Source organism: Suricata suricatta, chromosome 10 (genome assembly GCF_006229205.1).
Source record: "Suricata suricatta isolate VVHF042 chromosome 10, meerkat_22Aug2017_6uvM2_HiC, whole genome shotgun sequence".
Lineage (NCBI taxonomy): Eukaryota > Metazoa > Chordata > Mammalia > Carnivora > Herpestidae > Suricata > Suricata suricatta.
The window spans coordinates 125940846-125956547 of NC_043709.1; the positions used below are offsets into that span (position 1 = coordinate 125940846).

The 15702-nt window shown below is 42.0% G+C and overlaps 1 protein-coding gene across 1 annotated transcript in view; it reads right to left on the bottom strand.

Annotated features, from left to right (window-relative positions):
* Nucleotides 1-1579: 1579 nt before the first annotated feature.
* The window catches only part of MCM10 (minichromosome maintenance 10 replication initiation factor), a 35506-nt gene continuing 21383 nt past the window's right edge, over nucleotides 1580-15702 (bottom strand). Inside the window, exons 14-20 of the mRNA XM_029954327.1 lie at nucleotides 15310-15538; nucleotides 13696-13840; nucleotides 12972-13090; nucleotides 10758-10871; nucleotides 8522-8667; nucleotides 1872-1914; nucleotides 1580-1782 (exon numbers count right to left, since the gene is read on the bottom strand). Of these exons, the coding sequence (XP_029810187.1) occupies nucleotides 1699-1782; nucleotides 1872-1914; nucleotides 8522-8667; nucleotides 10758-10871; nucleotides 12972-13090; nucleotides 13696-13840; nucleotides 15310-15538 (880 nt within the window). The 3' untranslated portion in view covers nucleotides 1580-1698. The remainder of the gene's footprint in view (nucleotides 1783-1871; nucleotides 1915-8521; nucleotides 8668-10757; nucleotides 10872-12971; nucleotides 13091-13695; nucleotides 13841-15309; nucleotides 15539-15702) is intronic.

A 15702-nucleotide genomic window follows, 5' to 3' on the forward strand; every position in this document is an offset into this window, starting at 1 on the left:
CTTAGATCGTGACCTGAGCCTAAGTCGGATGCCCAACCAACTGAGCTATCCAGGCACCCCTATCAACTTTTACACAAAAACCCAATTTATGCAATCCTTTCCTGTCAACTTTGCTTTTTATCATTTATTTTTATATATATTTTAAAGTTTATTTATTTATTTTGAAAGAGAGAGAAAGGAAGAGAGTGAGCAAGCAGGAGGGGCAGAGAGAGAGAATCCCAAGCAGGCACTGCACTGTCAGCACAAAGCCCGATGTGGGGCTTGAACTCATGAACTGTGAGATCATGACCTGAGATGAAATCAAAAGTAGGATGTTAACCGGTTGAGACACCCAGGTGCCACCAATCTGTAATGTTTTTAAGAGGTGAAAAGTTAAGTATTTTCAAAGGTTGAAACTTAATCTACTGTGACCATCAGAACATTCAGATCAACTACTTCTCTGTGAGATACACAGTTTTTGTTTCCTAATTTAGATCACTGCATACTTACTCTGTTTGCAAGGCAGGGCAAGGAAAAATTAAACACATGTTTTGGATTCACAGAAAAGCGTTTAATACATTGATAAAAAGGATAATATTAAAAGATTGATCTCAATGATGAATTGTATCTTCAGCAAGCAAGTAAGTCCCCCTTCTGGGCCCCCCACCACTTCTTATCCCTGGATACTCTAGAAAGCATACACACAAACACCTCAAATGAAAGCTCCCCCAAGATCTAGAGTTAGAAGCATTTAAAAAATATTTTTAAATTATTTAAAAATTTAAAAATCTAATTATAAAAAAGGAAGGCATCTAGATGCAGCTCCCCATCAACCTTCACAGGAACATTACGGTACTTATGTTATGTACAATATACAACAATCCACAAGGCAACGGGAATGGTAACGGCACCCTCGGTTCAAACAGGAGCGTGTGGCTTTCACAGGAAGGGGACTGCTTAGGGAGCAGCTGCCACTCCACTGTGACCTTCTTCAAATACATAGCTCTCTTTCAAGCTTATGGGACAAACAAATCTACTCTAAATGAGCCATTAAAAATAGCATAGCTTTGAGTACTACAACATTGTGAGGACACAGAGAGCCATCTAGCTATGAATTAAATGCCACATGATTCAGTGAATTAATCAATTTGAAAAACCCAATAGAGAAGTAACAATAGGAATGAATTTAATATCAATATATCAAGACTATGTCCAGGGTCATGACTGTAAATACTTACATGGGAAAAAGATAATTTCTTTCCTAGGAAAAAATTATTTGTAAAATTCGAGTCCTGAAAGACATACTTCAAAGATCATGGACTCCAAGCCTCCTCATTTTCCAAGTAAATGGAAAGGCCCAGAAGCTAAAATAATTCTTTTGGCTCTGTGCTTCCATAAAAATATTAGAACCGTACTCTGGTAAAGAAGCAACAATGGGCATTCTAGAATCCAAGACATACAGCTTCCGGGCAAAGGATTTGCATGAATGGAGCCGTCAGCAGTGAGAACAGGGAAGACGATGGAATTTTAATTTACCACTGAAAAACCAGTGGTAAACAACCAACAGACAACCCAATAGAAAACAGGCAGGCAGGACGTGTAGGTGTAACTAGTGTTTAGACTGGGCCGGTCAGTCACAAGCAATACAGAGCCGACACCCTTGTCCTTCCAGAGCCCCAAGAAGCAACATAGGTCATGGGTACCTGTTTGAAGTTAGGGCTATTTAAGGCTATTCAGAAATTTGGCATGTTCTTCTCCTCTTGGCAACAGGGTTTCGCCCCCTATCTTTGGGCCTGATTTTTCCTAGAAAAATGAGAACAGTTTCGTAAAAAAAAATGGGTCAACATTATTTGCATGGATCACTAAAACTGGTCACCTTGCAAATGACCTACCTTGAGCATTCCATCTCGTTCCCACTTGAAAAGGCCACAATTACTGAAACAAGAGAAGATGGGATTTACTCAGAGGTGAGGTACGGGCAGACACAGAGACGGACAAATATCCGCCCTTCAGAAGGCAGCTGATCACGGTAACACTCATAATTATGGGCTGTGTTCTAAGGCTACCGAAAATACACACTCCATTGATTTGAGAAATGGCCTTCAAATCTGTAAAAAGCTAGACCCTTCAGAGATGGAACATAATGAAAGAATAACAGCATGTACACACTGCAGGTGATGAACACAAGCTTGGTTTCTCCTGACGGCCATCGAGACTCAGAAGAGGAAACTTGTCCTCGGCCATCATGCAGTCTAGACATTTCCCCTTTCCTCCATTTCTGGAACTAACAGTTTGTGATAAAAAAGGATTAATCTTCCTTCTGGTCTGGACAATCCTTCCCCTTTTCCCAAGCCTAAAGACATTTATTCCCTTGTTCAAAGGGCCTAGAGATACTTGTTCTCATTTTTTTTTAAACATGGTCAGGGAGTCCAGCCCTGAGAAGAGATGAGGCAACTACAGAGAAGCTGTAAGTTTTAAAAAAGATTTTATTTATTTTTGAGAGAGAGAGAGAGAGAGAGGGGTGGGGAGGGGCAGAAATAGACAAACATAGAATCTGAAACAAGCTCCAAGTTCGGAGCTGTCAGCCTAGAGCCAGACGCAGGGCTCGAACTCACAAGTGGCGAGATCATGCATGACCTTAGCCAAAGTTGGACGCCTAACCGACTGAGCCACCCAGGCACATCGAGAAAACTTATTTTTACACAAAGTTCACTCTGTTGAAACAAACAAAGCAATACAATCAACTCGTGAAAATATGGCTCCCAGTCCCCTTGGATTTGAGATGCTCCAGGGCATCCTGCCTGCCTCACCCTTCCCCCTGAAAATCTACTCTATTCATGCCCTGAGAGTCAGCATCCAGTGGCCTGAGCTCTAAGCCTCTCCACCACCTTCTCTGTATCCACGCTGGCTCAGTATTTACTGAGAGAAATTTTCTAGACTACGAGTAGATCAATGATGAAATTATATGTACAAATTTCTAGTCAGGGATCGGTAAATTACATCCCATTGGGAAAATCCAGCCTGTCACCTGTTTTTGTAAATTAAGTTTTATTTGTACATAGCCATGTCCTTTTGTTCCTATGTTACCTGTGGTTGCTTTTGACCTGTAACACCAAAGCCGTGAAACAGACCATGTGGTTCATGAAACAACAGATTTACTATCTGGCCTTTGACAGAAAAAGTTTGCCCTCTTCTATTCTAGATCAAGAATTGACAAGAAAAGTTCCAGAAAAACAGTTGTTACAAAAATAACAGTGCCACCTGGAGGATGAAAATGAACCTTTAAAAAAAAGTTTATTTATTTGAGAGAGAGAGAGAGAGAACATGTGCCCTAGATGGGGGGGGGGGGGAGAGAGAGAGAGAGAGTATCACAAGCAGGCTTTGCACTATCAGTGTGGAGCCCTATGCAGGGCTTGAACTCAGGAACCGTGAGATCATGACCTAAGCAAAAATCAAGAGTTAAGACGGGTAACCTACTAAGCCAGCCAGGCGCCTCAGAGTGTAAAAAGCATCTTGCTCTTCCATTTGAGTTGTACCTACTGCTTATTAACAGAATTTTTCTGATACTCAAATGTTTACATAGCTTTTGCTGTTAAAATATTTGGCAGAAGTCAAGTATCAACACACAGATAAATACTCAAAAAAAATTATCATCCAGACCATAACAATTTCACGAAGCAGCGCCTGCCTGACCAGGTAATTAAGTAGCATGGGGTCCAGGTCCCCTCCCCAACTCCAATCAGTCCTGGAGAAATGTGGAGTGAAGTATGGGTTCTAGGAATTAAACAAAACCCAAAACAAACAAACAAATAGGTGTTGAGAATATCCTGGTGAGGCATTTTTTTTCTTTAATATTTACTTATTTTTGAGAGATAGAGACAGAGCGTGAACAGGGGAGGAGCAGAGAGAGAAACAGACACAGAATCCAAAGCAGAGTCCAGGATCTGAGCTAGTGGTCACCACAGAGCCCGATGTGGGGCTAGAACCCACAAACCGTGAGATCATGACCTGAGCCAAAGTTGGACGCTCAACCAACTGAGCCACTCAGGCGCCCCAAGACATTCTTGGGAAGCTGAAGGTGATCTTGGAATTGCCTCAAATTCCAAATATTTATTATCATAAAAATTCTTTTAAGGATAACCCAGTAAAGTCAGAAATTTATAAAAAGAAAAAGATGGCTAAAAGTCAATCCCATAAATTGGAAAATTAAACATTACTAACTCTTGGGTCAAACAGGAAGTCATCAAAGGCATTAAGGAAATAATATATTCAGGGGCACCTGGGTGGCTCAGCTGGTTAAGCATTGACTCTTGATTTCGGCTCGAGCCATGATCTCATGATCTCGGTGTTGACAGCATGGAGCCTGCTGAGTATTCTATCTGTCCTCTCTCTCTGCCCCTCCCCCTATTCATGCCCTCTCTCTCAAAAGAAATAAACATTAAAAATAAATAAATTAGACCTCAATGAACCTAATTTTACACTTTGAGGAGCTAGGGAAAAAAAAAAAAAGAATTAAGCCCAAAGTTAGCAGAAGAAAGTAACAAAGATCAGAAGAAATTAAAGACCAGAAAAACAACAGAAAGGATTGAGACTAAGAGCTGATTCTTTGAAAAAGATAAATAAAATAGACAAACCTTAAGCTAGACTAAGAAAAAAAAAAAAAAAAAAAAAAAAAAAAGAGGAGCGGGGCACCTGAGTGCCTCAGTCGGTTGAGCGTCTGGCTTCGGCTCAGGTCATGATCTTAACGGATCATGGGTTCGAGCCCCACATCAAGCTCTGTGCTGACAGATAGCTCAGAGCCCGGAGTCTGTCTTCGGATTCTGTGTCTCGATCTCTCTCTCTGACTCTCCCCTGCTCATGCTGTCTCTCTTTCTCTCTCAAAAACAAATAAAACATTAAAAATAAAAAAGAGGACTCGAAATTAAAAATCAAAGAGGAGACATTACAACTGATACTAGAGAAATACAAAGAATTAGGGATGCCTGCGTGGCTCAGTAGGTTGAGCATCTGACTTCAGCTCAGGTCATGATCTCATGGTTCATGAGTTTGAGTCCCACAGTAGGCTTGCTGTTGTCAGCTCAGAGCCTGCTTTGGAGACTATGTCTCCCCACTCTCTCTCTGCCCCTCCCCTACTTGCATTCTCTCTCAAACATAAATAAAAACATTAAACTGAAAATCCAAACAGACTAATAATGAAAATATTAAATCAGTAATCAAAAAAACTCCCAACACAGAAAACTGGAGGACCAGATGGCTTCAATGGGTAATTCTACCAAATGTTTAAAGCATTAACACTAATCCTCCTTAAACTTTCAAAACATTGAGAAAGAGGGAATAGTTCCAAACTCTTTCTACAAACCTATTAACACTTTGATGCCAAAACCAGATAAGGATACCAAAATCAAAAGGCAGACATTATCTCTGATGAATGCAGATGCAAAAATTCTCAACAGCAAATCATATTCAAGAACACATTAAGAGGATTATACACCATGACCAAGTGGGACTTATCCCTGGGATGCCAGGATGGTTCAACATATGCAAATCAATAAATGTAATACATCACATCAATAAAAATCACCTAATCATCTCAATAGATACAGAAAAGCTTTTTCACAAAATACAACACCGTTTCGTAATAAAAACCCTTAACAGAGTGGGTATAGAAGGAAAAATGTCAACTTAATAAAGGTCCCATATGATAAATTCACAGCTAACATACTCAAAGGTGATAAAATGAAAGCATTTCCTCTAAGATCAGGAACAAGACAAGGAAGCCCACTCTCACCCACTCCTATTCAGTAGAGGACTGGAAGTCCTTGTTACAGTAATTAGACAAGAAAAAGAAATAAAAGTATCCAGAGTGGAAAAGAAGTAAAATTGTTGTTATTTGCTGATAATATAATCTTACACATATAGAAAATCCCAAAGAATCAAAAAACTGTTGGAGCTAATCAATGACTTCAGGAGAATAGCAGGATACAAAATCAACAAACAAAAATCAATTGCATTCTTTTACACTCATGATGAAGCACCTGTAAAAGAAATTAAAAAAACTATCCCATTCACAATAGCATAAAAAAAAAACAAACTAAAGGCTTGGTAATAAATTTAACCAAATGAATGGAAATAGTCCAAGTTCATGGATCTGAAAAAATTAATATTCTTATAATGGCAATACTACCCAAAGTCATCTACAGAGATTTAATGCACTCCTCATCAAAATACCAAAGGTATTTTTCAATAAAAGGAAAAGAAACAACCTTAATATTTGTGTAGACCCTGAATATTCAGAAGACCCTGAATAGTCAAAGCAATGCTGAGAAAAAAGAACAAAGCTGGAGGTGTCTGCTTAACAGATTTCAAACTATACTAGATAGCCGCAGTAATACAAACAGTATGGTGCTGGCACAAAAATAGATACAATGACCAGTAAAACAATAGAAAGCACAGATCAACACTCAGTATACACGATTAACTAATGTTTCAACTAATATTCAACAAGGAAGCCAAGAATACCCAATGTTGAAAGGACAGTTTCTTAAACAGTTCTAAAAAAGGGATACAGAAGGGCTGATGCCTAGGGGCACATGTACTCCAATGTTCATAGCAGCATTTTCTACAATAGGCAAATCATGGAAAGAGCCTAAATGTCCATCACCTGATGAGTGGATCAGAAGATGTGGTATATATACACAATGGAGTATTACATGGCAGCGAGAAAGAATGAAATATGGCCATTTGTAGCAACGTGGATTCAACTCGAGGGTGTCATGCTAAGTGAAATAAGTCAGGCAGAGAAGGACAGATACCATATGTTTTCACTCATAAATGTAACAGGAGAAACTTAACAGAGGACCATGGGGGAGGGGGAGGGGAAAAAATAGTTGGGGAGAGGGAGGGAGGCAAACTATGAGAGACTCTCGAATACTGAGAACAAACCGAGGGCTGATGGGGTAGGTGATGGGCATGGAGGAGGGCACCTGTAGGGATGAGCACTGGGTGTTATATGGAAACCAACCTGACAATAAACTATAAAAGAAAAAAATAAATGAACAGTGTTGGGAATGCTGGAGATACACACACAACAACGAAATTGGACCATTATTGTACCTCCCTCACAAAAACTACCTTGAAATGGATGAAATACTTACACATAAGACCTAAACCTCTTAGAAGAAAATGTAGAAGAAAAGCTCATTGATATTGGTCTTGGTCTTGGCAATGAATTTTTTAACATGATGCCAAAAGCTCAAGTGATGAAAGTCAAAATCAATAAACGGGACCACATCAAACTTGAAAGCTTCTGCACAGTGAAATTAACAAGTAACGAAATGAAAAGACAACCTATAGAACTAGAGAAAATGTTTACAAGCCATTTATCAGACAAGAGGTTAATATCCAGACACATCGGTAAGGTAAAGAATAAGATCGTACAATAAAGAAAAGGCATCTACTAATAATCAAAGTAAACTGAAAATAAAAGGACCTTCCTTATGTTGGTAAGGGTTATACCTGGAAGAGAAATTTATGAAGGATGTATTCACTTTAAGATAAAGATCAAGTAGGGACGGGCCAGTGGTGTAATGGATAACGCTTCGGACTACGGATCAGAAGATAAAGATCAAGAAACAGAAGCCCACTACCATCACTACTATTTAACATAGTATGGGAGGTCTGGCCAACCCTATCAGGAAAGACAAAGAAATAGAAGGTATATAAGGTTGAGAACAAAACAGGTAAGATTATCTTTATTCGTGGATTACCAACTACGTAGAGAAATCGGCAAATTACTGGAATAAGAGTTCAATAAGCTTGCAAGAGGCGAGATCAACTTATAAAAAAGTAGTAACATTTTTTGACACCAACAACAAAAAACTAAAAAATATACTAGAAAATAAGTTGCCATTCATAGTATCAGCAAAAATTGTGACACATCTAAGAATTAATTAAGAATACTCAACATCTCAGTGGGTATAATTTTAAAAATCAATAAAAGCCATAGAGAATGAGGTAAATAAATGGAAAGATACTCCATGATCTAAGAGTGGGACATCCTTAGCCCAGTGCTCTGAGAACAGCTAGAAAGAGTGAATGAAACAGATACCCTAATACAGATACCAACCACTGTTGGAGAGCCCCAATCTCCATCAACAGTTCTGCCGCTGGTCCTCCACCAGGACAAGACCCAGACCCTGGGCACCCCATCCACCTAGGGTCCCCCAATGCTCAAAGGGCAAAAGTGGCTACAGGGGTTAGCTCATTGCTCTAAGGTTCTACCCCAGTTCTGGTTCCCTCGTTCTTGTCCCAGCAACCGTAGTACTTTCAGAGATAGGACTTCTGTCTGTCACTGAACAAACATATGTGAGGACAAAGCAGTGAAGAGGGCGGGGTCCCTTCCGTCCAGGAGATTTTACGGACAGCCGGGAGCTCTGCAAGGCACAGAAATAAGGCCTGAACCTCAAAAAAGGACCGTTCGATGTTCCAGTAGAACGGCATCACACAGGAAGGGGAGAAAGGGCTCAAGGATCAATTCTCCTACCTGCAGTGCTTTTTGGGGAGCCGGTCAAGGGAGATGCTTCGGTTTCCACAGGGACACTTGAAAAACCTCTTAATGCCGTCATGCCAGTGGTAGTCGTGCTGCTCACTGACGCAGGTCTCCAAAGGCTTGAAGTGGGTGTAGGCACACTGCACGGAACCAACAGGAGGGCACACATCTGGTCAGCGGCTTGGAAGGAGAAAGCCGCTAGCTGCCAGGAGGCCCACCTGTCTCCCGGGGACTTCCCTTCTCTCACCACCAGCCAGACAGCTGGGAGCTGAGGAACCACCGTAACTACTAGCTCCTGGGCCCCCTGTGGTTTCTGGAGTCCCAGGTAAGGATGCCACTTCCTCTCCTGTTGGCCACAAGTTCTGGTCTGGCATGAGGTACATAATGACTTTCTGGAACATCCCGACAATAGTAAGGAAAGAACAAAAACAATGGAAACCTCTCAATTGCTTCGTTAGATCTGTCCTAAATTCTAAATTCACTGCAGTCGCTGGTTATAAGAGGACACTGGGACCTGCTCAGTAGCCCTTTTATTTCCTCCTAAAAGGCCTCAGGGAAGGAGGTAAGCTTATTACTACTCATCTTTTATAAGCAGCAAAACCAAGACAGAGATATGAAGTCATTCACTTGTAATTCTGACCCTCAAAAGGGCTGAAGAAAACAGGGAGCAACAGTTCAAGACCAAGGAACAGAAGGTCCCCAGCACGAGGGAAGCCCTCCCCATGCCCTGTCTAGGCACTGCTCCGTCCGCACCCCAGGATTTCACTACCCTGCTTTTGAATAGCAGAATTAGTCTGCCTAGTTTTGTACTTTGTATAAATGGAATTGTAAGATATGTCAAAGGTAAAAAAAAAAAAAAGGAAGAAGGAAATGGTGGGTGAACATCACAACAGGGGCTGGGACAGACCAGAGGGACTTCCGGTAATCAGAGTCTAGATAAGTGACTTTCAGCTCTGAGTCTCAGAAAGCACAGAGCAGACTGGTGTGCAGAATAGCACCCTCCACCGAGACCCCCCCCTCCTCCTTGCCCCGGGGAACCCATGGGCACGCCAGGTGACACGACAAAGATGGGTCAGGGTCACTAGTTGACTATAAAATTGGGAAACGATCCTGGATTTCTGGGTGAGCCCAAGGGAATCACAAGGACTTTTAAAAGTAGAGGTGGGAGCCACAGGGAGGAGGCCGCAGGAGGGTCTGGGGGCTCTGAAGACGGAGGAAGGGGTTGCAAGCCACACAACTCAGGTGGGATCTAGAAGCTGGGCAAGGGCAGGAAATGGATTCTCCCCGAGAGCCTCCAGAAGGAAGGCAGTCCTGCCACACCTGGATTTTAGCTCCGTGAGACCCACAGAGACTTCTGGCTGACAGAAGCGGTGCTGTTGAACTTATCAAGTCGGTGGTTATTTGCCAGGGCAGCAACAGAAAACTAACACACGAGCTACGTCCTTAGGTTTGCTGTGTTGGAGGAGTAAAGAAAAGCTGTTACCTGAGGTAAAACCTTCACCTATTCTGAACTTTCTCAAGAAAGCCCTGCTTTTTGGTGACAGCTGGTTCAGGGCCGTCCCCCTAAATGTAAAGAGAGTTTAAGGTCACCAAGGGATAAAGACAGAGAAAATGGTACTGGGTGAGCTCAGTCTCCTCCTCCTTTGCAAGTGCTTCCGAGGGAGATTCGCTAGGAGGGATAAAATGAGTGCTGATGCCAGGATACTGTTCGGCAAGAAAGATTTATCATTTTCTAAGAAACTAAGGGTAAACATTCTGCAAAGAATATAATGCACTTTACACTTTGCCTGGAGATTCAGAGTAAGCCCTGAGTAGAAAGGGGCAATAATAGTTGGTCATAACATGTGATGCCAAAGGAAATCGTTCAGGCAAGATCCCAGGGCTGAACCGTGGACTGAGGTGTGCTAGAAACTTGAGAAGGACGCAGAAGAATAACGGGTCCAAAGGACAAAGGGGAAGAGAAGTTAGAGGCTCGTCTCTAGAACCAGGAGCTGAGGTCAGATGAGAGCAGACTGTCACCACCAACACTCTGCCACCAAAGCCCGGAGGCCAGGTCAGCAGGCAGCCAGGCCCTTGGCTGTTGTGAGCGGTTTTGGTTTCCAATCTAATGAAATAACCCATGCAGGACTCTGGTCACAAGATATGGCGCCACGTTCCACATTCTCTGTGTTCTGCTGAGTCACAGCAGCTCAAAACAGGGCCCAAGGGTAGAACCATCTCCTCCACTCACCGTCTTGCATGTTACTACTCGACATTTCACTTCTCTGATGCTTCTCATCTTTTCTTCCATTTGCTCTTTTTTCACCAGTGGCTCAAAATAGCGTTCCTGCAGCTCAGCCTCCGCCTGGAATGATAAGGCACACAGAAGACCTTGCACCAAATCCAACACGCACTCATGGCAGCAGTTCAGTAATAATAAAACTGAAGAGCCAAGCTAACCGTTATGAGGACATCTGTTAAGACCTCAATAAACTGCAAACCAAAAGATGATCGTAAGTAGATACAAGCAATTAATTTTCCAGGAAATAGTGGGAAAGCATCCATGAGTAAGAAACAGAACATGTCAAATGTGCACCAGAACAGAATTATTTCTGTTCCAGTACAGACTCAAGCTATGGAAGCTGTTCAGTGCCTCCCCACTTAGGACAGCCCAGGCTATTCGATACTGTTTTCCAGACCAAGCACTTGGCTGCAATAATCCCTGGCTGTTTAGACTAACAGGCGGTAGGCAGGAGGGCAGAGAGAGAGACTTACAGCAGAATGTGGTCACAGCTCTGCAGCTAGTGCAGCAGCAGGGCCCAAGGCGTTTGGTGGCCACAGAGGCACGGAGCTCAGGTCACACCCTTCCTGGGCTGGCTCGAGCATCTCTCCCGACCAAGTTTCAGGTCTAGTAGAATGGTGGGATATGTAACTGTCTCTTTAGTCAGTAGTTTACCACAAGGGTGGAGCATTCAGAGGCCTGACACTAAATGGGGATGGAACTGTCCCCATGGGGACACAGTGAAAACTGATGGGAGTACTTTTTTCTGTTTTCCCAATGATTGCTACCTCTGTTAACTCACAGGGACCAGGGATGCTATACTTGTGGTGCACAACAATCCCTCTACATCAAGGGATTCTTCTGACTATTCTAGAAGGCACCCATGCAGATGAGGGGTGCTGGGTGGCTCAGTTGGTTAAGCAACCGACTCCAGCTCAGGTTATGATCTCATGGTTCATGAGTTTAAGTTCTGCGTCAGGCTCTGTGCTGACAGCTCAGAGCCTGGAGCCTGCTTCGAATTCTGTCTCCTTCTCTCTCTCTACCCCTCCTCCACTTATGCACTCTCTCTCTTAAAAACAAACATTAATTATTTAAAAAATTTTAAGGAGCTCTATAGTATTTGAGCATGGCTCAGATATACAATAAATATTTCAAGCGTGCAACTAGACAACTCCTGTGTATAAAGAGGAACAATTGTAGTTTGTTATCTTCTAAAGGTTCTTTGGGTTATTCCCAGTTTACACACACACACACACACACACACACACACACACACACACACACCCCTACCCCCATGATATTAAAGTTACCAAAAAACCACACCGAGAGTCTTCATTTCTACTTGTCTCAATTACATTTATCATCTACCCCTCTGACTACTTCATTATTTCTTCTGGGATAGTTGTAACTATACATTTACTTAAGGAATATATATAGTTTTAATATAAACACCCCCCACTTTTTTTACATTACAGGTAGGATATTACACTGGTATCCCTTACGTTTCTAATTAGGTAATTTATATTATCTAAGAATTTTATTTCAGAATAAAGGAGCAATCAAAAACACAAAGTATTGGAAGCAACTATACCCAATGGGTTGGTAACTACTGATTTATAGTATTTGAAATGCCAATGTAAAAATATTTGAAAGGTTGGGGCACCTGGGTGGCTCAGTCAGTTAAGCGTCCGACTTTAGCTCAGGTCATGATCTCATGGTTCGTGGGTTCAAGCCCTGCATTGGGCTCTGTGCTGACAGCTCAGAGCCTGGAGCCTGCTTCAGATTCTGTGTCTCCCTCTCTTTCTGCCACCCCCACCCCTTCATGCTGTCTCTTTTTTTTTCCCATGCTGTCTCTTAAAAAAAAATAAACATTAAAAAATTTTCTTTAAATATTTGAATGGAAAAAATCTCTTCCCATAAGGCAAGGCAGAAAATAATAGTGGTGAACCACCTAAATGTTACTTCAAAGCCATAATTACAAGACCACATTTTTATAATACTGAGGTCTACTAAAATGTTACATGACATTCAATTCAAGGACAAAGGCAAAGCTAAATTCTATCAGAAACATTCCTGGTCTTCAAAGTCAACTCAGACCTATCAATACGTCTTGGGTGAGTCCCACAATAAAACGCCTCAAGTTGGAAGGCCATCTGTGTCACCTTTGACCTTGTGGGCTCTTACCTCTCTAAGAAGCTCTGTGTGCTTTGATTTGGCTTTTAGGATTTTCTGAAATTCCTCAGATTCCAGGTAGGCAAGCTGTTCTCTTCTTTTTTTCCTGGCTGGTTCCATTTCATCTTCAGCTAGAGCAGCAAGGAAAAACGATGGTCATTACAGAGGACTTTCCGGAAGCCCGTGAGCCTCTGGACTCAGCTAACCCCGTCCTTCCATCTCTCTGCCTACCAGGCCCTTCGAACATCATTTACCCCGCTAGGTACCCGCAGAGGAAAACTCTTGAGGGGGGCTGAGAAGTAGAGCCTAGAATATGAGGTACAGCAGATGTGACCACGGAATTAGAATCTTCTTTCCTTAAAACAGGAGCTCTGCTGACAGGTAGCATCAACAAAAATCCTTTTTACTACCTGATTGTAAAATGTCACTGCCAACTTCAGAGTTTTAAAAATAAAAATAGGGCAATCTGCTAAGAAATTCTACTCCTTTCAAAGCAAATCTTTATACTAATACGTCTGTACAAAGATCCAAGGAGGAGCCTTTTGTCAAGCTCTTAGATTGTGCCTAGTTTCATTTCAATTTAATGAGATTATAAAAAACCGGTTAGTTCCAGCTGTAGAAATTCTATCTAGGTGTTGTACAGAGAGGTAACTTTCGATGTCAGGGATGGTGGTTATGGTTTAGAACATCTTACAGACGGCTTCATTCCCACTGCCAAGGCTGAAATCCACAGTACCTTGAGGAGAAAACGTGTTGTTCTTTTCTACACGTTCCTTCACTTCCAGGACATCCTGGGGGTCCCTCTGCTTCTTTTTAATGCTGTTTGGGTCTGTTTTTGTAAGAATCTGACCTTTTGCCCTTAATTTGGTTATAGCAGCTAACTAGAAGAAAGGAGAAAAAGGCGATTAAAATCTTAAAGATGGGATTGGTGTCTGTAACCCTAAATTCCTTTTCTAGTTATAGCCAGTGAATTCTGTTCTCACATAGAAACTGGCAAAATATACCATCTCTTTGCTTAGCGTCATTAACCCAATTATTAAAATTTTAAAGCATGGAGACATGTGTATGAGCTAATAAATAAAGTTTCAGTTTATTTAAATATCAATAGTTTCATATTAACTATACTGTGAGCTTCAAGACCTACAGAGGAATCATATAAACATTTTGGAAGTTTGTTTTAGAATCAGACAGAATGAGGGGTGCCTGTATGCCTCAGTTGGTTAAGCATCTGAATCTTTTTAAAAATTTTTTTTTAATGTTTTTTTTTTTTTTTTTTTTGATACAGAGAGAGACAGAGCACGAGAGGGGGAGGGGTAGAAAGAGAAGGAGACACAGAACAGGAAGCAGGCTCCAGGCTCTGAGCTAGCTGTCAGCACAGAGCCTGACGCGGGGCTCAAACCCACGAACGTGAGATCTGACCTGAGCCGAAGTCGGAGGTTTAACCGACTGAGTCACTCAGGCGCCCCAAGCATCCAATTCTTGATTTCGGTTTAGGTCATGATCTAAAAGTTTGTGGACTTGAGTCCCATGTCGGGTTCTGTGCTGATAGTGTGAGGCCTGCTTGGGATTCTCTCTCCTCTGTCTCTCTCTGCCCCTCCCCTGATCACGCTCTCTCCCTCTCTCAAAATAAATAACAACAAAAAGGAATCAGACACAATTAGGATAGAATTTTAATTCTCAAAATAAATAACAACAACAAAAAGGAATGAGACAGCCTTAGGATTAATTTTTCAGTGTGTTTCTACACTTATAACATGGAGATGACAGCATTTACCTAGCCCGTGTGGATGGAATGAGAGAATGCATGCAAGACATGAACCTACACACAGGACATGGCACGTGTGCATAGAGCACAGGTACACAAGCAATTGTTTGCATTATTACTACTGCAGGTACAGCTCTGGCTTATGACTAGCTTTTGCCCTTCCTGTGGTTATAGCTGCTAACTAGAGCAAAGAGAAGACAGGCTCAAGTTGGGGCTCAGGGTGACTCAGGAAGTGGAGAGGGGAGATTCTGAGCACTGTCAACTCCTCCATCAATCCGAACAACTCAGCTCCTATGTAAGAGTTCTTTTAAAGAAGGATTCTTCAAACTACCATTTTACAGTCTTGCCTCAACAATTCCTAGAATTTGTCTCTCTCAGGCCAGTGTTTAAGCAATCTCCTTTAGCCATAAATTAATGGCATTATGTCGATACCATTATTGCTTAAAATTCCTTTGATGCTAATTATCATGATCAATAAACAGCTATTACTCTCTGTCTTTCCTGGTCATAGACATATAAAGTTTGCAAACTCCAGTGACGTCCTACAGAATGCAAATTCAAATGCTGAAAAAAGATGCCACTTACCTTTTTGGCTTCTGCTAAAGCACTCAGTTTTGGTCTTGGTGGCGGTGACTCATCAAAAAAGAGAACATCATCTCCTTCCGAGATGCCTCGGCCAAGCTTGGGGATCGGTGTGGCTGGCGTTCCTTCCAGGCTGGGGAACTCAGCCCCCGTTGGCGGAGACCGAGAAGGGGCCCCTTGAGAAGAGGGTGGCACAGCCGGGCTGGCGACCTCACCTGAGCTTTGGAGAAATCTGTGAAGAAATACGCAGTCATACAACATGCAGGCTGGGAGACGGCAGGCAGTTGTTGCTAAGTAGTTGTTTGTAAAATAATTCCCCTCCTGGGTCAATCATTCAGATTAACACACATGATGAAAAACACTGGCTTTACCAACTCTGGTTTAATTAATTTTTCA